The 22,269-nt window shown below is 47.3% G+C and overlaps 1 protein-coding gene and 1 long non-coding RNA gene across 2 annotated transcripts in view; one reads left to right on the forward strand and one right to left on the reverse strand.

Moving 5' to 3' along the window:
* Positions 1-22,269, forward strand: part of LOC144669613 (uncharacterized) — a 251,045-nt gene that overhangs the window by 142,095 nt on the left and 86,681 nt on the right. The gene's annotated exons all lie outside the window — the stretch shown is intronic.
* Positions 6,702-21,909, reverse strand: LOC144669605 (platelet-derived growth factor subunit B-like). Its single transcript, XM_078532139.1, has 7 exons — positions 21,233-21,909; positions 20,587-20,647; positions 12,616-12,699; positions 10,393-10,586; positions 9,031-9,154; positions 8,344-8,473; positions 6,702-8,090 (listed from the first exon to the last, which is right to left on the reverse strand). The coding sequence occupies exons 1-6, from the start codon at positions 21,284-21,286 to the stop codon at positions 8,364-8,366; spliced, it is 627 nt and encodes a 208-aa protein (XP_078388265.1). The 5' UTR covers positions 21,287-21,909; the 3' UTR covers positions 6,702-8,090; positions 8,344-8,363.

Consider the following 22,269-nt stretch of genomic DNA (forward strand, 5'->3'; position numbering starts at 1 on the left):
TAAAACTGGAATATAAAGCTAGTCTCAGTAATGGTGATCTCTGGATTACTCCCAGTGCCACATGCTAGTGAGCTCAGAAATAGGAGAATAGCACAGATGAATACGTGCCTAGAGTTGGTGCAGGAGGGAGGGTTTTAGATTCCTGGATCACTGGGACCGTTTCTGGGGAAGGTGGGACCTGTACAAGCAGGACAGTCCACATCTGAACTGGAGCAGGACTAACATTCTTGCGGGCTTGTTTGCTAGTGCTGTTGGGAGGAGTTTAAACTAATTTGGCAGGGGGAGGGGACACAGAATGTTAGCAGAATAGGGACACATCATAATATAGTAAAACAATCAAGTCAGAGGGAGTACAGCTGCAATAAGCTTCAAGGGGGCAAGGCTGGATGGCCTCTACTTTAATGCCAGGAGTATTACAGGTAAAACGGATGAGTTAAGGGTGAGGATTGACATGTGGAATTGTGATATAGTAGCCATCACTGAGACGTGGTTGAGGGAGGGGCAGGATTGGCAGCTCAACATTCCGGGATATAGAATCTTCAGGCGAGACAGGGGAGGGGGTAAAAGAGGAGGAGGCGTTGCATTATTAGTTAAGGAGTCAGTTACTGCAGTAAGGAGAGATGACATCTTGGAGGGGGCATCGAATGAAGCTTTGTGGGGAGCTTAGGAATAAAAAAGGGGCAAAAGATGTTTATTATAGACCCCCAGATAGTCAGTAGGAAATTGAGGAGCAAATATGTGCACAATTTGTGGAGGTGTGCAAAAACAATAACAATAGGGTAATTATATTAGGTGATTTCAACTTTCCCAACATTAATTGGGATAGACATAGTGTTAAGGGCTTGGATGGAGTGGATTTCTTGAAAGGTGTACAGGAGAACTTTTTAGGTCAATATGTAGAGGGTCCAACAAGGGATGGCGCAGTGCTGGAACTAATTCTGGGGAATGAAGCCGGACAGGTGGCTGAGGTGGTGGTGGGCGAGCATTTTAGTGATAGCGACCACAACATGGTACAGTTTAAGTTTGTTATGGACAAAGAAATCGACAACTTGCAAAAAAATATTTTGGACTGGGGGAGAGTGGATTTTAGTAAAATAAGGCAGGATCTGGCCAAGGTAGACTGGGAACAGTTACTTGTGGGGAAATCTACAGAGGAGCAGTGGGGGGTGTTCAAAAAGGAAATGGGGAGGGTACAGGCTCAACATGTTCCCTCTAGGGTGATAGGAAGGAGTAACAAGCCCAGAGAACCATGGATGACCAGAGATATTCAGGTTACGATGAGAAGGAAAAGAGAGACTTTTAGCAGGTACAAGTCAGCAGAGGCATTAGTGGAGTACAGACAATGCAGGGTGGAGCTTAAGAAAGCAATTAGGAGAGCAAAGAGGGGATATGAGAAAGCTCTGGCTGGTAAAAGTAGGGAAAATCCCAAGATATTCTACAAGTATATCAATGGGAAAAGGATAACCAGGGAAAGAGTAGGGCCCTTAAGGGACCAAGGGGGCAATCTATGGGTGGAGCAAGAGGACATCGCTAGAGTGTTGAATGAATACTTCACGTCCGTCTTCACCCAAGAGAATGAGGATGAAGGTATTGAACTCGGGGAGAGAGACTGCGAGGTTCTTAAGCAAATTGATATAGGGAGTGACAAGGTATTGGAGGTGTTGGCAGGCTTAAAAGTGGACAAATCTCCAGGTCCAGATGATTTGTGTCCCAAACTGCTGAGGGAGGCAAGGGAGGAGATCGCAGAGGCTCTGACCCAAATTTTTAATTCCTCTCTAGCCACAGGGGAGGTGCCAGAGGACTGGAGAACAGCTAATGTGGTTCCGCTATTTAAGAAAGGTTGTAGAGATAAGCCAGGGAACTAAAGGCCAGTGAGTCTCACGTCAGTGGTAGGGAAACTATTGGAGAAATCTGAAAGAGAGTATCTATCTCCACTTGGAGAGGCAGGGTTTGATCAGGGATAGTCAGAATGTCTTTGTCAGAGGGAGGTCATGCCTAACAAATTTGATTGAATTTTTTGAGGAGGTGACCAGGTGTGTAGATGAGGGGAGTGCAGTTGATGTAGTTTATATGGATTTCAGCAAAGCCTTTGACAAGGTCCCACATGGGAGACTTATAAAGAAGGCAAAGGCACATGGGATACAGGGTAATTTGATAAGGTGGATTCAAAATTGGCTTAGTTGTAGGAGGCAGAGGGTGATGACAGAAGGATGCTTGAGTGACTGGAAGCCAGTGTCCAGTGGTGTACCACATGGATCTGTGCTGGGTCCCCTATTATTTGTCATTTATATAAATGACATAGATGACAATGTGGGGGGTAGGATGAGTAAGTTTATGGATGACACAAAGACTGGCCGGGTGGTTAACAGTGAGGTTGAGTGTCTTGGGCTACAGGAAGATATAGACAGGATGGTCAAATGGGCAGATAAGTGGCAGATTGAATTTAACCCTGAGAAGTGTGAGGTGATACACTTTGGAAGGAGTAATTTGACAAGGAGGTATTCAATGAACGGCATGGCATTAGGAAGTTCTGAGAAACAAAGGGACCTTGGCATGTGTGTGCATAGATCTCTGAAGGCAGAGGGGCATGTTAGTGGGGTGGTGAAAAAGGCATATGGGACACTTGCCTTTATCAATCGAGGCATAGATTACAAAAGTAGGGAGGTCATTTTGGAGTTGTATAGAACCTTGGTGAGGCCACAGCTGAAGTACTATGTGCAGTTCTGGTCGCCACATTATAGGAAGGATGTGATTGCACTGGAGGGGGTGCAGAGGAGATTCACCAGGATGTTGCCTGGGATGAAACATTTAAGTTATGAAAAGAGGTTGGATAGACTTGGGTTGTTTTCGTTGGAGCAGAGAAGACTGAGGGGCGACCTGATCGAGGTGTACAAGATTATGAGGGGCATGGACAGGGTGGATAGGGAACAGCTGTTCCCCTTAGTTGAAGGGTCAGTCACAAGGGGGCATAAGTTCAAGGTGAGGGACAGGAGGTTTAGGGGGGATGTGAGGAAAAACTTTTTTACCCAGAGGGTGGTGACAGTCTGGAATACACTATCACTAGAGGCAGAATCTTCCGGTCAGCGTGTGGGGAAGGGCCCGACACACTGACGTGTAAAATGATGCACAATGATGTTGGGCGTGCGCCCCAATGTCATCGTGCGCCATTGTGATGTTTCGTTCGGCAGGCGCGCAGAGTTGGCTGCACGCCTGCCGAAACGTTAAGGGCCTATTAAGGCCGTTGAGAAATTAATTGAAGTAGTTTAGAACCCTGCCCGTCCAACCTTAAGGTTGGCGGGCAGGCAAAAAGCCCAAGCAGGCTCTGCGTTTTTCAGGAAACCTCATCCACAGGCGGGGTGAGGTTTCCTGAAGCTTTTACAAAATAAATAAATAAATTTCCCACCTTTATAAACATGTCCCAACTCATGTGACACAGTCACATGAGGGGATATGTTTGAATAAATTTTTAAACCGATTCTTTAATTATTTTCATCTCCATTCAATCTCCCTGAGGCAGCTCCATTCCTCAAGGTGTTTGCTGTGCTCTTTCACGCGCATGCGCAAAAGAGCACTGACCCCAACTCTCCCTCCTCCCACTGCCCGCACAGGTAGTGCTGAGCGCTATGGAACGCGTATTACGCTGGGCGGGCCTTAATTGGCCCACCCGCGTAAAATGGCGGCACGCAGCCAATCGCGGGTGGTGATTGGCTCTGCTCCCGTTCCCGCCCAGCCCACCCGCCATAGGAAAAATCCAGACTTAGGACTTACCAGATAGGGCAGGGAAGTTAACCCCAGTGTCCTGGTCAATATTTATTCCCCAGTCAACAGATCACATGGTCATAATCACCTTGCTGTTTGTGGGAGCTTGCTGTATGCAAATTGGCTGCTGTGTTTCCTGCAATTCAGAAGTACTTCATTGGCTTTAAAGTGCTATGGGACATCTGGTGGACATTAAAAGGTGCTATATAAATGCAAGTCTTTCTTTCAAGAGGACATAGACAGATTGGTTGAATGGGCAAATGAAACTCAAACCAGGGAACTGTGTGGTAATACATTTTGGTAGGAGGAGTGGGCGGAGACAATCTAAGCTAAATGCTACAATTTTAAAGTGGGTGCAAGAACAGAGATAACTGGGCTTTTAGGGCACAAACCTTTGTTAACCTGTCCTGCTACCTATCAAAGCTGTTAATAATACTGCAGATGCTGAAATCCGAAATAAAAACAGAAAATACTCAGCAGGTTAGGCAGCCTCTGAAACATTAACTCTGTTTCTCTCTCCACAAAAGATCCTGCCAGACCTGATGAGTATTTCCAGCTTTCCTGTTTTTATTTCAGTTAATAAAGAATACAGGATCCTGGGCTTTATAAGTAGAGGTATAGATTACAAAAGACAGGAATTATGTTAAACATACACAAAATGCTAGGTCAAAATCCTGGAACTGCTTTCCTAACAGCACTGTGGATGTACCTACATCATGTAGCAGTTCAGGAAGGTAGCTCACCACCACCTTCTCAAGGGCATGGGTAATAAATGCGATGTGCACATTCAGTGAATAAGTATTTTTTAAAAATCAGGTAATTATTTAAACTTAGATGAGGAAAGCTGGACAAGGCTCGAGTGTAGCATTCACAGCAACATGGGCTAATTGGGCCAAATGGCCTGTTTCTTACGATATATGCTATTTGATCCTATGTAATTGGAATAATCTCCCCCTTTAACCTTTTAGCCCCAGTAACCAATCCCAGATTCCTCATGCTCTTCACCTCTCCAATGTTTTACTGTGGATAACAGTTCTATTTGGCCTTTCCTGCAGTGCCTTAATCTCCTTGCTTTAGTATAGTGACCAACTAAAAGACCAGTTTTCTCCTTCCTGAATTTTAGCACTGAGCTGTTAAAATTGGCAAAGAAACTACTTGCAATAACTAAATACCTTTAAGTGTGATGCCTGCGTTAGCCTCCTCTTGCTGCTTCGAGATCTGGCTCAGGGTTAACCCTTACCCTTAATTTACAGCAGGAAACTGCAGCAGATGTCACAACAAAAGATGCCCCTGGCACTTAAATGGTTAAAGGAGGTGAAATTACAACCTGTCATCCCAAAGCGGCCTTACTGCAAATATTCTCCTCTATTGACATTCCAGGGCTGGAGCAGAGGCTTCAAGGGTAGAGATGGTCCGACATCAGTATAACACCTTTGGTATGATACTGATTCCAAGAATCTTCCTCATGAGAGGGGCTCCTTCACATGAGAATAAGGTAAATTTGTACAAGCGGGTGTGAGCAGACATTTGCAAATAAGAGAGAGACTCCCAACTCAGCAATATTTCCTCCATCCACTTCTACTCGTTTTGAAGCACTGACTACTTCCAGGGTCAGTCCCTCTGAGAGGGGATGAGGTGCTTTGGATTGAGGCTGGGAGGGGAAATATGTTCTCATATAATTGGAACCTAAGAAACAGGTGGATTCGACCACCTCGAGCCTGCTCCACCATTCAATAGGATCATGCTGATCTTCTTCCTCTTTCCTGCCCGCTCCTCATATCCCTTGATTCTGGGAAACAAAAAATCCGTTTATCTCAGCCTTAAATGTATTCAATGATCGAGCATCCACGACCCTCTGGGGTAAAGAATTTCAGAGATTCCTTTGAATGAAGAAATTTCTCCTCATCTCAGTCCTAAATGATCATCTTCTTATCCTGAGACAGTGCCATGTTCTAGATTCCCCAACCAGGGGAAACAATCTCTCAGTACCTACCCTGTCAAGCCCCTTCAAAATGTTGTATGTTTCAATGAGATCACCTCTCATTTTTCTAAACTCCAGAGAATTTAGGCCCAATTTATTCAGTATCTCCTCTTTGGACAGCCCTCTTATCCCAGGATCCTAGGATCAACCTAGTGAACCTGCTCTGTATCACTTCCAAGGCAATACTCCAGTATCTCACCCCAAACCTCCTCTACGCTGTCCTCATCAAACATTCCCAGGGCAAGAACAGCACAAGGTTGGATACAGAGTAAAGCTTCCTCTAATCTGCACCCATCAAACAACCCCAGGGCAGGTTCAGCACAGATTAGATACAGAGTAAAGGTCCCTCTACACTGTTCCATCAAACACCACCAGGGCAGGTACACACAGGGTCAGATACAAAGTAAGGATTCCTCTGTGCTGCAGCTACAGCCTGACAGATGTGGCACTTTTATCAGACCTGTTCTAGGCTCCAATTGAGATTGACAGTTAAATTGCCAAATTAAGGGCAGTTTTCTATAGTGGATTGATGCAGACTGGGACCTGGACTAACCCTGCACAAACTCATCTTCCTGAAGGCCCCTTGCAGCCAGAGAAAACTTTCTTATATTTGTAACTCTTCACCAACTGGAGGAAATTTGAGAGCTTTCTGCCCTTGCCCTCTAAGACTCAGTCAATATTCTCCCAGTGCCTGCTGGTTATGTATCGGGTGATCAAGTTGCTGTTGGCTGGGGAAGATTGTTAGGAGAGACACTGCAGCCAACATTCACCTTGGAGGGAAGGTCCTCCCAATCTTCAGACACAGCCCTCAGGCAATAAACTGCAAATGAAGATAATTAGCTGAATGGATTTGAGTCTAATCATTCATTCCACATTCCTCAGTCCCTGTTCTTATTGGAATGTGTGACTCACACTGACAGATTTCAGGTGTTCTTTTGCACCTGGCACGTCTGCACAGGGATCACAAACAGCCATTTATTATGCTTTGTAGAAATTTTTACAACTTTAAATATATAAATAATTAGTCACAATATTTAACCTGAAAAATAATTCCGTTCCAATATTTACTGCAAGTAAGCTGATGGGTAGCAGCCCCTCACCTTATACTCCCAACAGCAAACGGCTTCACCACACAAGCTCCATCATTGATCAGTGACACCCATCAATCAACCCCCTGCCCATTGCCCCTGTTACCTGTTCCCTTGCCCCCCAGTCTCTGCCTCATTTGGTCGAGCACCATAACAGTGCTGCTCCAGATAGATCCAAGGCTGGAGTCTGATCACAAGCTCTGGCTCTGATCCAGTGCAGACCCATCCCTAGCCTCGGGCAATGTAAACAAGCAGCAGGAGCTAGGCTGCTGTCAGCTCCTCAAGCATGCGCCAGGCCTAGAGAGAGCGGGAGGGGCTGGATCTCGCTGCGCTCCCCACGAGAGTGTCTTCGCTGCCACATTCTGGCTATGGACTGTGCAAAATCTGCCCAAGGCCAGTTCAGAGGCAGCTACAGATTGGTGACTCCCTTGGCCCAGTTAACCCTTACATTCCTGAAAGCATGAGACCGGGAGGCAAAGTTCAAGTGGAGTCAGCTGGGAGATGGGGTTGGGAGGTGACAGTATTCATTGAACGGAACTGAACCCATCTTTTCCCCACTAGAAGCGGAAACCTGGGTTCCAATCCATGATGGAGCTGGAGAGGCTGCAGAGTCCCTCTCTCAGGGAGCTGTGTGTACTAACCCTGAGTGAAGTCTGGAATCAGTCACTGTGCAGTTACCAATACACCGGGATCTTGGGCTGGAGGTGGATGGGGAATTGGGAGATTGGGGGATAGGTGGGCGCTTGGGACCCAAAATCAGCACCTGGTGGACAGACTCAAAAAATCAATGTACCCCTTTAAAATGCTACTCCGAAGCTGGCAGAGCCAGCCAATAGCAGTCTGACTTTGCCTCATTCTGTTCACTACAATCAATACACAGTAACAGACATTAAATATAGAAAATATATCAAAAAGCAAAATGTACAGTGCAAACAGCCCAGGCTTCGATGCAGCATCAACCATACTCTGTCCATTCAAACAGGGCATGGAGCTGATTGGCTACGGTCTTTGCTGTACAAGTCCAGTGGTCATCACTTTTGAATGTTTGCATGAAAATCAGTTTTAGTCTTTAGTGCACACTTGTCTCTTAGTTTGTCCTTTTACTTGAATCCGCAGTTCCTGAAGTTCTTACATTTGGGCCATTAACAGTTTTAGCTCCAGAAGATTCCACTTTCAATGGCCAAAAAACAGCCGGTCGAATATGAAACACTTCTGTTGATTGACTGCGACTGGACAATCCATGGGGCCTCTGAGTGTAAGACCTGCAAATTCAAACAGGATGATATGAGTGTGACGGAATAAGGCAGGCAGGGCAGAGCGCAACGAACACTGACCCCCAATGAGTCACTGATCTACTCTCAGTCAGCAAACAGGCACCTCACATTCAGAACTGGCTGACAACGCCACCCCCCCACCCCCCCCACTCTCTCCCACTCAAATTCCAGGTTCCATGTGCGCACATCCCTCCCTTTCCCCTAGTCTGTTGCGGGACAGTTGTGTCCCAGGGCTCCTTACCTGAATCTTGCCGCTTGGTCCTATCTTTGGGAGATGCCCTTCCCTCCATGGAAGTACTTGAATTTCTGATACTTCCGTTTGCGGCCGTGGCGAGACCGGAGCACGATGGGAGCTGCAGACACCAAGGGCTCTGGTGGAAAAAAACAATCCCTCAAACTCTGAACCTGTGGCATCCTGGATCCAGCCTTAGCCTGAGCCAGTTAATCTCAGCTGGGTCTATAGTTAGAAAGTTAGTGAGCAAGGTAACAGCTGAGTTCCCTGTTCCTGGTTACTGTGTGAGGGACTGGGTGCAGTGTGTTTGGTGTCAATCATAGGGACAGGTTTAGCTGTGACCCTCTCCACAGTTGAATACTTTGCAAATATTCACTATCCCATCACACACATGCAGGGAATGAGCATGTTAGTTAGGGTGAGTAACAGTAGTAGATAAAAGGGTTACAGTAGATAAACTACTAAGCAGGAGTGATGAGACTGGACTGAGAACAGGACATTACTACACCACATTTGGCTTCATCCAAGACAGGAAGGTACAGGACCAGCACATACCGTACAGCCCAGATCCATCCCCGTCATTCAACCCAGACCCACCCAGACACCCATCCTACAACCCGTACCCACCCAGACAACCACTAGCTCCAACTCCTCAATGCCTGTTCTCTGCCTTTAGCCCCAGTTGTGGATACTCACCCTGTCTCTCCTGGGAGTCTGCGTTTTGAGCTGCATTCACACACTTGCACTCTACATGGTCCATCAACACCACCACTGCTTTCCTGGTTACAAGGCGTTTGGAATTGTATACCTTTTTTATGACCTGAGGATGGGTAGAGAGGACACAGAGCAATCAACCACTTGCAAATCTCAAGTAGAGCAGGAAGACCCAGAAATACAGAACCTCAGTCACAGTTTGCTGTCAATGTTTATCACAGAGACTTTGTCAGCAGGTTTTTAATGAAGAGTTTACACACTCCATTAAGCAGTCCATTTCTGTTATCTGTGTCCCAATCACCTGCTGTACTTTTCCAGAATTTTCCGTTATTCTATCAAGAATACAGACACAAGTTATTGACGGTAGATATAACTGGATTGGACAAGCCAGAACAGGAGCAAGGGTTGAATCTCAGACACTGACTTTGCTCAGCACTGAAGATTCTAGAAGCCTCTCCTTTAAAACCAGGGTCCTGACACTTTAGGGATTCACTATTTCTAAAATTTTCATGTAGGGTTTATTGCAGAAGAGTGAAGAGAATTTCATGAAACACTCTGACTGAGATCAGGTTTTTTTTTTAAACATCTGATAAGGGAAGAAGTTTCATTTCTGATCAGGGAGGGTCAAAGAACTGAGGAAACCACAGTGGTCGCTTGTCACACTCTCCACTCATCACAAAGTGGGAGGTAGCACAGCTGCAGCCAACTGAGAGCAGAGTCACATCCTGTCACCCCAACACCAACAGCACGCACCCCGCCAATGCTCCCGTTACCCCTCTCCCTCCAGATTGACCTGACGCCCACATCCACTGCTCCCACCACCTTCTCCACAACCCTGATGCTCCTACACTCCTCCCCAACAGCCCCAGCACCCCCACGCCAATGCCCCCATAACCTCGATCTCCCTTCCCCATCCCCCCATCCTACCTGAGATGCCCAGTCCTCTTCCCCATCCCCCAACCCTGCCCAACACACCCACCCCCCCCACCCCACACCGGCACACGGACACCCCCTTCCCCATCACCCACTCCCCGACACCCCATCCTTCTCTCCCCCAACCCATCCCCCTCTACCACATCACCCCCCCATCCTCCTGCCTCCTCATTTCCCCTCTCCCCAACCCTCCTCCCCAATGACACCCCCACCCCCATTCCTCCTCCTCGACAACCCCCAGTCACCTTGCCCAATATCTCCAACCACCCATCGACTGCGTTCCCCTCCCCCATCCCGCCATCCCGACATCCCCTTGCCCCCTCTTACACTCCAGCCAATCCCAAACCCCGCCCTGAAGCCTCCAACCCACCCACACCCCCCACAGTAAAGCCTTGCAGCAATGCTCCTCACCTGCACGTGCCGTTCTTGTACCTTGGTTGCCTGGCACTTGTAGTTTCTGGTGTTGCAGCAACCTGAACATCGCTGTACCTCCACACAGGTCGGCCACACAAAGAAGTTGGCGTTGGTAGGATCCACCATACTGCGTGTAATTTCGATTACTGCTGGCCTCACCTTACACTCGGCAGGTCTGGCAGCTTCCACCACTGTAAGAGACAGGCATATGGGCTCAACAAAATGATCTGGGCATATGCCGTGCCAACCCTTGCCTCTCACTAACCCGACCAGACCAGAATCCTAAAATAAAGGCAAATAATGAAGATGCTGGAAACCTGAAATAAAAACAGAAGATGCTGAAAAAACTCACCATCTGTGGAGAGAGAAACAGAGTTAACGTTTTGAGTTCATATGGCTCTTCTTCCGAGCCAAAGAGAGGTAGTAAAGTGATGGGTTTTATACTGTTGAAGAGAGGGAGTAGAGCAGGTGCAGGAAAACAGATGGCTAAATCAAGATAGGTAGGAGCTCAGGAGAGATTTGACAAAGATGATATGGACACAAGACAAAGGGAGTGGTAATGATAGTTAAAGACTAGCACAAGGGTCAGGCACTCTGAAAGCAAAAACCAGACTGTAACTCGTTCTCATGTTTTGTTTTCAGAGCACTGACCCTTGTTCTGCTATTAACATATCCTGCTAACTGACCTTTACGCTACTATTAACACCTGCCTTAGTCTTTAACACTACCACTGCCACTCCCTTTGTCTTGTGTCCATGACATATTTGTCAAATCACTCCTGAGCTCCTACATATCCCTGACCTTCTATTTTGCTCTATCTGCTTCATCTCCTCTCTTCAACAGTATAAAACCCGTCACATTTCTACATCGCTTCAGTTCTGAAGAAGAGTCATACAGGCTCAAAACATTAACTCTGTTTCTCTTTCCACAGATGCTGCCTGACCTGCTGAGTTATTCAGGCATTTTGTTTTTATTCCAGATCAGAACTCCTTAGCTACATCACTCAGAATTAGGGGTAGTCCACACTGCTTCACTAAAAGCATCTGAATGGATGATAGGAAGCTGGACAGACGCAGAGTTGAAGGCAGAGCTCTAGTGGCAGTGATGAACAAAAGGCCAGAATCTGAGGAGAAGGCAGTTTAAGGAAGGAATTATACGAAGTTCAGATAAAGAAAGGATTTAAATACAAGGATGAGCAATTTAAATTGGTCAATTTGGGGAAACTGCAGCCAATGTAAGTGAGTGAACACAGGGTTAATGGTGAGCACAGGTGATAACAGGTGACTCAGTATGGGATAGGATTCGGTCAGTCACCTCCATCTGTGCTCACTGACCTACATTGGCTCCTGATCCAGCAATGCTTCAATTTTAAAATTTTATTCTTGTTTTCAAATCTCTCCATGGCCTTGACCCTCCCTAACTCTGTAATCTCCTCCAGCCCTGCAACCCTCTGAGATAGAGTCATAGAGTTAAACAGCACAGATCTCTGCACTCCTTCAATTCTGACCTCTTGAGCATCCCCAATTTTAATCATTCCGCCATTGGTGGCTGTGCCTTCAGTTGCTTGGGCCCTAAGCTCTGGAATTCCCTTCCTAAACCTCTCCACCTCTCTTTCCTTTAAGAGACTGCTTAAAATATCCCTCTTTAATCAAGCTTTCATCACCTGGCCCAATATTTCCTCATGGGACTCAGTGTTAAATTTTGTCTAATTTACGCTCCTGTGAAGTGCCTTTGAGATCATGACTATACCCACTCGGCCCCCAGAGGGAACTGGCTAACACCCACGGGCAACCCCACCTGCCCGCTCTCCCCCCCGCACCCCCCCCCCCCACCCTCCGCCACCTACTGTCTCCTTTCCGACCTCAACCCCTTCCAGGGAACCTAGACTAATGTTCCCGTGTACCCACCCTATCCACAGGGTGTTCTGACCAATACCTTTGTCACCCCTCCCCCACTTTTTTCCTGGGGTATTTCAGCTAACCTCACTCCCCAGCCCCGCTGGGGATCCTGATCAATTGTGTGAAGAGTACCAAACAATACCCCCCTCCCCAGCCACCTCTAGGAACCTGACCAACTCCCATCTGCACTGCCATCAGCAGCTGGGAAGGACCAGGTTTGAAATGTTTGCAGATGCGCGAGCCCCATCTCCCTCTGGCCACAGAGTCCAGTTTAATAGCAGGGGCTCCGTGGAGTTGGAAATCATACACGAATGGCTCTCACCTGGGCTGCGGGTCACACGGAGAGATCGCCAGTGGCCATCACCAGTTACAGATACCGAATAAAGATTCTCAGAATCCTCACCATCTGAAACCAAACACATGACAGGTTATTATCTCCATCAATTTGAAGATTGGCTGATTAAAGCAAACCAGAGGCTGGAAATGAAATATAATATTGCTTATTTTCAACAAGTACTTTGAATTAAATTAGTAGAATGTTGTCACATTTAACAGAGCTCCTTCATTTAAAAGTACAATTTCAAAGTTTGCAGACATCACCAAATTTATGGGTATAGCTGCTGGAGAGCATCTAGCTCCCAATCAGGGGCTGCAAACTATATGGAATTAATGAGCAACGAGTCAATGGGAATGATCAAACTGTGAATTACTTATCTGCTGCTTAAAAACCAGCCGTTAACTGGAAACAGCTAATAAGCACCAGGACTCTCAAAGGTAAAGGGCAGAAAGCCCCAATTTCTTACTGTTTTCATATCTTCATTATACCGAGAACAGGATGTTCTCCAACCCTGGGCAGACTTGCTGCAAAATCTGCATCCTTGTGCGACAGAACATGTCTCCAGCTGCTCCAGTGATTGACCATGAGCTTCTGCATTAGGACCGCAGGAGGCCATTCAGCCCCACAAGCCTGCTATGCAGGAACAGGGAGAGGCCATTCAGCCCCTCAAGCCTGCTACTCAGGAACAGGGAGAGGCCATTCAACCCCTCAAGCCTGCTCCGTGGGAACAGGGAGAGGCCATTCAGCCCCTCAAGCCGGCTACTCAGGAACAGGGAGAGGCCATTCAGCCCCTCAAGCCTGCTCCGTGGGAACAGGGAGAGGCCATTCAGCCCCTCAAGCCTGCTACTCAGGAACAGGGAGAGGCCATTCAGCCCACCTATATCCCCACCAAGTCTCTTCTGTTATTCAACAACAAAAACAGAAAATGCTGGAAAAACCGTGGAGAGATAAACAGAGTTAACATTGCGAGTCCGCATGACTCTTCTTCAGAGCTCTTCTGTTATGCAGTTGGCTAATGGTTGATCAGAACCCTGACTCCATCTCCCTACTTTATTCCATTACACCCTTAACTCAACAAAAAAACCTATCAACCTGTTTTGAAATTTTCAATTGACCCCCTGACCTCAGCAACTTTTTTGCAGGAATGAGTTCCAGAGGTTCTGGTTAAACATGAGGAAAGGAGAACGAGGTAAAGGTTCTTTCCTTTGGGCTGTCATTCAGGAGGTGATCCACATAGAAATACAGAGAGGTCACAACATGGAAACAGACTGTTCAGTGTAATCAGTCCATCTCAGTAATTACTCCACACAGGAACAAATCACCCTGACCATATTTACCTGCTCTATTCCTATTATCCCATTCTCCCCTTTAACTTCATGCATCCATCAAATCTAATCTCTAATATTAACACAGTTTTTGCCTCAACCACTAATCCTGGAAGTGAATGCTGCAGCCTCACAGCTCTCTCTGTGCAAACAAGTTTCTCCTGCTCAAGTTTAAGTCTCTTACCTTTAATCTTGTATCTTATGCCCCCTTGTTCTTAACCTCATTACTACTGGAAGTGCTGTTTTATATCACCCCAGCTAATCCTTTCAAAAATTTAAGTACTTCAATCCTATTGTCTGCAATCTGTGCGGCTTCAACAAAAAGATACCTCAAATTTTCAAACTTTTCCTCACAGCTTTCAAATGATGAAGGAGCTTGACAAAATAGATCAAAGTCAATTGTTCCCTGCGATGAAAGGTTCAAATCCCAGGGGGCTGGTGTTGCAAATGGGGAATCTAGAAGTAAGAGGTTGGGAGATTATTTTTCACCCAAACTAGAATCAAGTTGTGGAATAATTTACCCGGAAAAGACAACGAAGCAGACAGTGTGAATGGGGTCAGGAGACAACTAGACATGCTCCTGAACAGGGAAGGTATCTTCAAAAATCACAGTTTATATTTATGTAGCACCTTTAACGTAGTAAAACAGCCCAAGTGTTTCATCAGGGCATAACCAGACAAAACTGAACATTAAATCATACAAGGAGATATTCATGCAGGTGACCAAAAGCTTGGTCAAAGAGGTAGATTTTAAGGAGGTTTTTAAACATGGAGAGGTTTAGGGTAAGAATTCCACAACTTAGAGTCTAGGCAGCTGATGGCATGAATGCCAACGGTGGTGTGATTAAAATTGGATGTGCAAGAGGCCAGGGTTGGACGATATCAGGTGATTGGGTGTGTCTAACAGGTCGATGTGATGCATCTAGTGTGTAGGCAAAGAGACTTAATGTGCTTTCCGCTTTTTTGTGCGCTCGTTTGCTTCTTATCTTCAGGCAACACCACTGGCTAGCAGCAATGCAAAAAAGAGAGACAAATGTGTAAGTCTCTCCCCGTCAGGGCACAGCCTCTCCATTGGCAAATCCTCAGCATTGCCTCCTCATGGTGACACATGGAAACTGGGTCCCTTGTGGCCTCAGGTGAAAGTTTCAGAGGAACTCGGAGGATGTATGCCTCCCAGACATGCTGTGTGCAGGCCCATCCTGGCACTCATGGACCAAACTCCCAGCTATGAGCGAATAGCTCCACTGCCTTGTGGATACCTCGGGGGAGTTGAAGCCTCAGAGAGTAAACCCTGACAGAAAATCTGGAGTGGAGCCCAAAGGCAGGCTGATGTCTAAATACGTAATCTTTTTGGCAACTCCTGCAACCAAGCTGGTGCCAGATGTAGTGCTTTGCGTTCCTTTGGACTTAACCGAGACGGTCGAGAGGGGTCCCTGATGTTTGGGCAGCCCCGGGGCTCCTAAGTTTTACCCAGGATTGTGCCCTGGAGAGGACACTCCAGTTTCGCTGTGGAGCGTTAACACAACACGGGATACAGCAGTTACGAGTGATAGGCCCAACTTGACAGGCATAGAGAACGAGTGTTACAGGCTGTCTCCGATTGTGAGAGTGACCATCACGTCCCACTGGTCAGTGACCACCCACCTCAAGTCAGCCACCGACATGGTCAAATGGGTGCTTGGAGTCTCTGCTCAACAAGTGGACAGAATCCATTGCACTAGGAAAACAAACAAGAAAAAGATGCCAACTCTTCAATTGGCAAGCTGGAACAACAGGATCAAGGTGTAGCCTTCACCATAAGGAACTTGCTACTCTTGATGATAGAATCAAGAGTTCTATCATCAAGATAGATGATATCTATCCACAAATGATTCATAACACGTTCTCTCCATCTGCCTCTTAACTCAAACAGGGCCAGTTAATCTCATGAGTATCTACGCTCCAACGCTGTGCTCCACTACAGAAGTGAAAGGCCAATTCTAAGAAAAGCTTGATACTTACTATCAACAGAATCCTCAAGTCAGAATATCTTTACCTACTGAGGAACTTCAATGCAAGAGTGGGTGCAGACCATGAGGCATGGCCCTCCTAATCGGACATCATGGACTGGGAAAGATAAATGAGAATGGACAGGGATTACTTGAGCTTTGCAGCCATCATGAGCTTTGTGTAACTAACATCTTCTTTCAGAACAAACCATGCCATGAGGTCGTCCTGGGAGTATCGCAGATCAGGATATTGGCACCAGCTGGATCTGATCATCACCAAACATGACTTCCTGTACAGCATTCTCAACACACTTTTCACCTCCTGACTCCCCAAAGCCTGTCCACCATCTACAAGGCACAAGTCAGGAGTGCGGTGGAATACAAGTCAGGAGTGCAGCTCCAACAATACTCAAGAAGCTTGACACCATCCAGGACAAAGCAGCCACTTGATTGGCAACCCATCCACATTCACTCCCTCCACTACCAATGTACAGTGGCAGCAGCGTGTACCATCTACAAGATGCACTGCAGGAACTCACCAAGCCTCCTTAGGCAGCCACTTCCAAACCCACGACCGCTACCATCTAGAAGGACAAGGGCAGCAGATACATGGGAACACCACCACCTGGAAGTTCCCCTCCAAGCCACTCACCACCCTGACTTGGAAACATATTGCTGTTCCTTCAGTGTCGCTGGGTCAAAATCCTAAAGCTCCATCCCTAACAGCACTGTGGGTTTACCTACACCATATGGACTACAGCAGTTCACAAAGGCAACTCATCACCACCTTCTCAAGGGCAATTAGGGATGGGCAACACACGCTGGCCTAGCCAAACACCATAAATGAATAGAAAACACACAGCTACCACAGTGCTGATACAGATCATTCCCCGGCATGCACTAGAGCGAGGGTGCAACCCTTGAAAGCTTTTCATTCAAAGCAGAGATGCCACCATTGTATCAATGTCAGCCACATTGCTTACCCAGATAAAAACCAAAAGTTCTGCAACTTGATTAAACAGGCGCCCTCTGGCATTCCCACACAGTGAGCAGAAGGAAAATGCAACATACTTCGAGACACCACCTACAATATCATACTCTCAATAAATGAGAAGCAAGAGCAGAAAAATGCTGACTTGTTTGATGCTGACATCACTGTGGTGGAGCCTGTCATTGAAGCCAAGTGGTTCCCATTCATTAATTGCAAGAGAACATCAGAGCAAGAAAATTCCGAATGCACTAAAAGCCACTCAAGGTAAAGTCCAACAAACTGCCAGGCAGTCTGCCAATGACTACTGGTTACAACTCTGCCAGAATATCTAAATGTCATTCGACACAGGGAATGTCAGGTGAATGTATGAAGGCATCAAAAAGGCATCAGGTCCATCAGCAAAGAAAATGTCTCCATTGAAAACAAAGGCAGGGGAAGTCCTCACCAACTGCAATAAATAGTTGGAAAGATGAGTTGTACTCTAGGGAGAACACTGTCATTGAAGAAGCTCTAGACACCCTAGAAAACCTGCCTGTCATAGCAAGGCTGGATATTGAACCCACACGGGAGGAGCATAGCAAAGCTATTGACTCATTTGCTATGGGCAAAGCTCCAGGTGCTAATGCTGTACCATTTGAACTCACCAAGCATGGGAAACCGGCAATCTTGCAGCATCTACACAAACTTCTCTTTCTCTGCTGGAGGGAGGGGCAGTGCCCCAAGATATGCACAAAGCAAAGATTGTGACCCTGTGAAAAACAAGGGTGACTGCAGTGATTGCAACAACTATGTCCCTGCTGAGCATCATGGAAAAAGTATTTGCCTGTGTTGCCCTTGTCAGGCTGCAGATCTTGGCTGAACGCATCCATCCTGAATCCCAGTGTGGTTTCAGAACTGGAAGATCTACAATTGACATGATCTTCAGTCCGGCAGCTGCGAGAGAAATACCGTGAGCAAAGGAGGCCACTATATATTGCCTTCATCAATCTCACCAAGGCATTCAACCATGTGAGCAGAGGTGGTCTATTTAAGTTGCTGGAGAAAATTGGCTGCCTGCCAAAGCTGCTCAATGCGATCTCCTCTTTCCATGACAACATGATGGGTAAGGTCAGCTATGACAGAGCAACATCAGAACCCACTGAGATCCGCAGTGGGGTCAAGCAGTGTTGTGTTCTGCCACCAATGCTCTTTGGCATATTCTTCACTTTGCTGCTGTCAAATGCCTTCAGGTCATCTACAGAGGTTGTCCACTTAAATGCCAGAACTGACGGAAAGCTGTTCAGCCTTGCTTGCCTGAGATTCAAGACAAAGGTGCACCAATTCCTTATCAGAGGTTTGCTCTACACTGACGATGCTGCAGTAACATTCCATATTGAGGAACACCTGCAACGGCAAATGGACAGACTCTTTCACACCTATAAAGAGCTTGGTTTGACTATCAACATCAGGAAGACAAATGTCATGGTCCAGGATGTTGCCATACTGTCATCTATCAGCATTGACAATGTGATGCTGGGGGTTGTTGATAGCTTTGCATATCTAGGCTCCACAATCACCAGCAAGCTGTCATTTGATGCTGAAATCAGTACATGCATCACAAAAGCTGCAGCTGTTATGCCCAAGCTGAGTAAGAGAGTGTGGAACCACAGCAATCTGGCTGAACACCAAACTGTGATTCTACCAAGCCTGTGAATTCAGTGCACTCCTCGATACTGATGAGACATGGATGACATATGCGAGGCAGGAGAAAAGGTTGAACAGTTTCCACTTTCGCTGTCTCAGACAAATCCTTGGCATCTCTTGGCAGGGCAAGGTCACCAACTTAGAGGTCCTGGAGCATGCTAACTCTATCATTGCTAAACCAACAATGTCTGCACTGGTTTGGCCCCGTTCATCAGATGGATGACGGGCAAATACCCAAAGTACGGTGAACTGGCCACTGGGTCACGACCTCCTGGGCATCCATACCTCCGCTACAAGGACACCTGCAACAGAGATATGAAGATGACGGATATTGACACTGACAACTGGGAGAGAGTCACTGACAGCCATGACCTCTGCAGGCTGACTGGCTGGAAGGGCATTGGAAGAGGTGAGCAGAAACATAAAGCTCAGCTCGCCGAGAAGAGGGTCCAGAGAAAACAGAGGCCAGCGAATCATGCACCTTCTCAGCAGCAAATGCAGTAAAGACTGCCATGCTAGAGTGGGGCTCCTGAGCCACACCAGGCCATGCTTAGTGCAGAGTTGACTAGCATGGCGCAAACCATCGTCTTAGGAGACAGAACACCGCCACTTGGTGATTGGGATGGTGAGGGTGGGATGGTTAAGATCAATTTATAGGCCAAGTGGCCCTTCCCTGTCTCCAAAATTTCTCAATATTGCTAATCAAGAATTAAGTGTCCAATTAATTACCTTGGAAATGGGAGAGAATCTCCAGCAGTCCAAGGGTTAACATAAATTCTACGCAGCGAGATTAAACATACTGAAATGCTAACTGTGTCATATTTAAGAAGTAGAAATGTTAATGTGAAGGTCAGCAGCACAGGCGAAAGAAAGAAACCTTGTTCATTTGAATGCTTCAGACAATTGGAAATACAAACTATCAGGAAACTATTCCACAAATTCCATCCTTGTCGAGATATGTGGAATGCTAACACAGGGTGCCTATATTTAGAAGCATATTCATTGTGTTTGAAAAATACAAGAAAGAGACTGGCATTTAACAATGCTGGGACAAAACCCAGCACAGCGAGCTGGCCAGCACCCTCACGCGATGCTTCACTCTGTTACACTGGTGAGGAGACAGTGGACCCTTGCCAAAGCCCATTGGACTGTTAGACAATTGCAGGAAACACTGGGCTTTCTTAGATAGCAGCTGAACTGAGGTTGGAATGGCCAGCAGACAAAACAGGCGAGAATTGAAATGTCATTACAGAACGCTGAAAGGAATGTGGCCCCATCTGGGAGCACCCTCAGCCCAGGAGAGAATAATGAAGAGGAGGGTTCACCCTTCTGTATACCCTGCACAGTTTGCTCGTGGATTATTCACTCACGGCCTGCTTACACTGCTAATGATCTGGCAAATAACAATCAATAACAAAGTCCGCAGTCCCCCAGTGTTACAGGAGCTGTGAGGCCACATTCTTGTCTCCCAGCCCCATTGTCTTAGCATGCACTCTTTATTATGCATCCGCTCCGTCTCTCCCTCCATTCTCAGTGCAGTCGACACACCCCTGCACAATGACAATCTCTCCCTAAATCCCTCCCCGGCCACCTCTTTCGCCTTTCGAAAGTCTCATGAGATCCAAACCCTTAGTCCCTCCCTTCGTTCATTTCTTTCAATTCCTGTTGAGTTGCTGATCTCCACCTTGTGCAGTTCAGCTCCACAGATGGCACTGTACATTACCACAACACTAATCTCCAGAGCAGATGGGTGAGTGGGCTCTGCTCAGAAAGGATCGGCCCAGCACATCTGCACCCACCTACAATGGCACCAGCACACATCCCTCCGACCATCTTTTACCAACTTGCAAAATGATCAGGATCTCCCCTTGCCCTCCCAACCTCACTTCCTGCCATCTGTTATACCCATACCCAATTCCAGATTGCCCTTTTCCCCACACCTGTGTATTATCCACAATCTATGATTTACCTAGGGATCGATGCTGGAGACGACTTTGGAATCTGCTGTGTTCTGAAGGGATCCAGTCACCCTATTTGGTGGGGAGAGGCGGGGAGATGGGGGTAGTGGTTTGGGGGTAGAGGAGAGAGAGAGAGAGAGGAGATTAGTAGGCAGCACAGAATTCGCCTGAAAGGCACAATCCTAACTTTCAGCAACCCACCCAGAACTAGGGAAGGAAGGGACAGAGGAATATAGGTAGGGGGGTCAGCACTCCCATCCCAATCACACTCCCTCCCTCCTGTAAATAAAAACCAGGCTACAAACAGCCCAGACATCTTACTGTAACCTTCCATCACACAGTACTGGAGATACATCCCTGCTAATTCTGATTTATAAATTGCAATAATCCTACACTGTCGCTCATTGCCCTGTATAACCTTTGATGTGCCCATTGCCCTGCATTTTTACCCTATGTGCTATGTATCACCTGGACCAGCCGCTCTGCACCCACCACCCCCCACCCCCCCACCCCCTAGATACAAACCTCTCCCAGCCCGAGGGAGATCGAGCGAGGGCGGGGAAGGTTGTCTTACCGAACCGAGCGGTGGGGCATAAACCCGATCCCCTTCCCCCCTGCCTCCAGACCCCCAGACCCTGCCCCCTTGTCCCAGCTCACCTCAGTGACCGGCCACAGGTAGCACAGAGTGAACAGTGCGATCCCCAGATGCATGGCTCGGCTCGGCTCCCGCTCGGATACTCAACTCAGAGGGCAGAATCTGAGCAGCTCATCTCCCCAGGGCTGGACTCCCACTCGCCGATCACAGGACAGCACCCGGACTCCCTTCCTGATAGAAAACCAGCCGCACAAACACGCTTTCAAACTTTCCACAAAGTTTTGCTGAAGTTTTTCTTCCTTTGGTAGTCCAGGGCAGGCGGGTAAGTGACTGTAACCGGAGTGGACCCTGATCCTGAGTAACAGGTGGCTCTCACTGGGCTGTGTCCACTATGAGTCCCAACTCAGACTGTGCCCCCTGCTCCTGACACTATCTCCAGTCAGCCTGACCCTCCCTCGCTCTATTTGACTGGCTTAGCCTGATCCTTTCTGTCTGTCTCTCTCTGGGTCTGTTTCCCTTTCTACGTGTGTGTGTCAGTCTGACTCTCTGTGTGGATCTGTTTCCCTGTGTGTGTCAGTCTGTCTGACTCTCTCTCTGTGTGGATCTGTTTCCCTGTGTGTGTCAGTCTGTCTGACTCTCTCTCTGTGTGGATCTGTTTCCCTGTGTGTGTCAGTCTGTCTGACTCTCTCTCTGTGTGGATCTGTTTCCCTGTGTGTGTCAGTCTGTCTGACTCTCTCTCTGTGTGGATCTGTTTCCCTGTGTGTGTCAGTCTGACTCTCTCTCTCTCTGTGTCAGTCTGTCTCTCTGTGTGGATCTGTTTCCCTGTGTGTGTCAGTCTGACTCTCTCTCTCTCTGTGTCAGTCTGTCTCTCTCTGTGGGTCTGTTTCCCTGTGTGTGTCAGTCTGTCTGACTCTCTCTCTATCTGGATCTGTTTCCCTGTGTGTGTCAGTCTCTCTCCCTCTCTCTCTGTGGGTCTGTTTCCCTGTGTGTGTCAGTCTCTCTCTCTCTCTGTTTCCGTGTGTGTCAGTCTGTCTCTCTCCTTTTTATGTTTGTTTGTCTGTCCCTCTTCCTGTGTGTGTGCGCGCGTGTTTCTGTCTGT

Source organism: Cetorhinus maximus, chromosome 29 (genome assembly GCF_964194155.1).
Source record: "Cetorhinus maximus chromosome 29, sCetMax3.hap1.1, whole genome shotgun sequence".
Taxonomy (NCBI): Eukaryota; Metazoa; Chordata; class Chondrichthyes; order Lamniformes; family Cetorhinidae; genus Cetorhinus; species Cetorhinus maximus.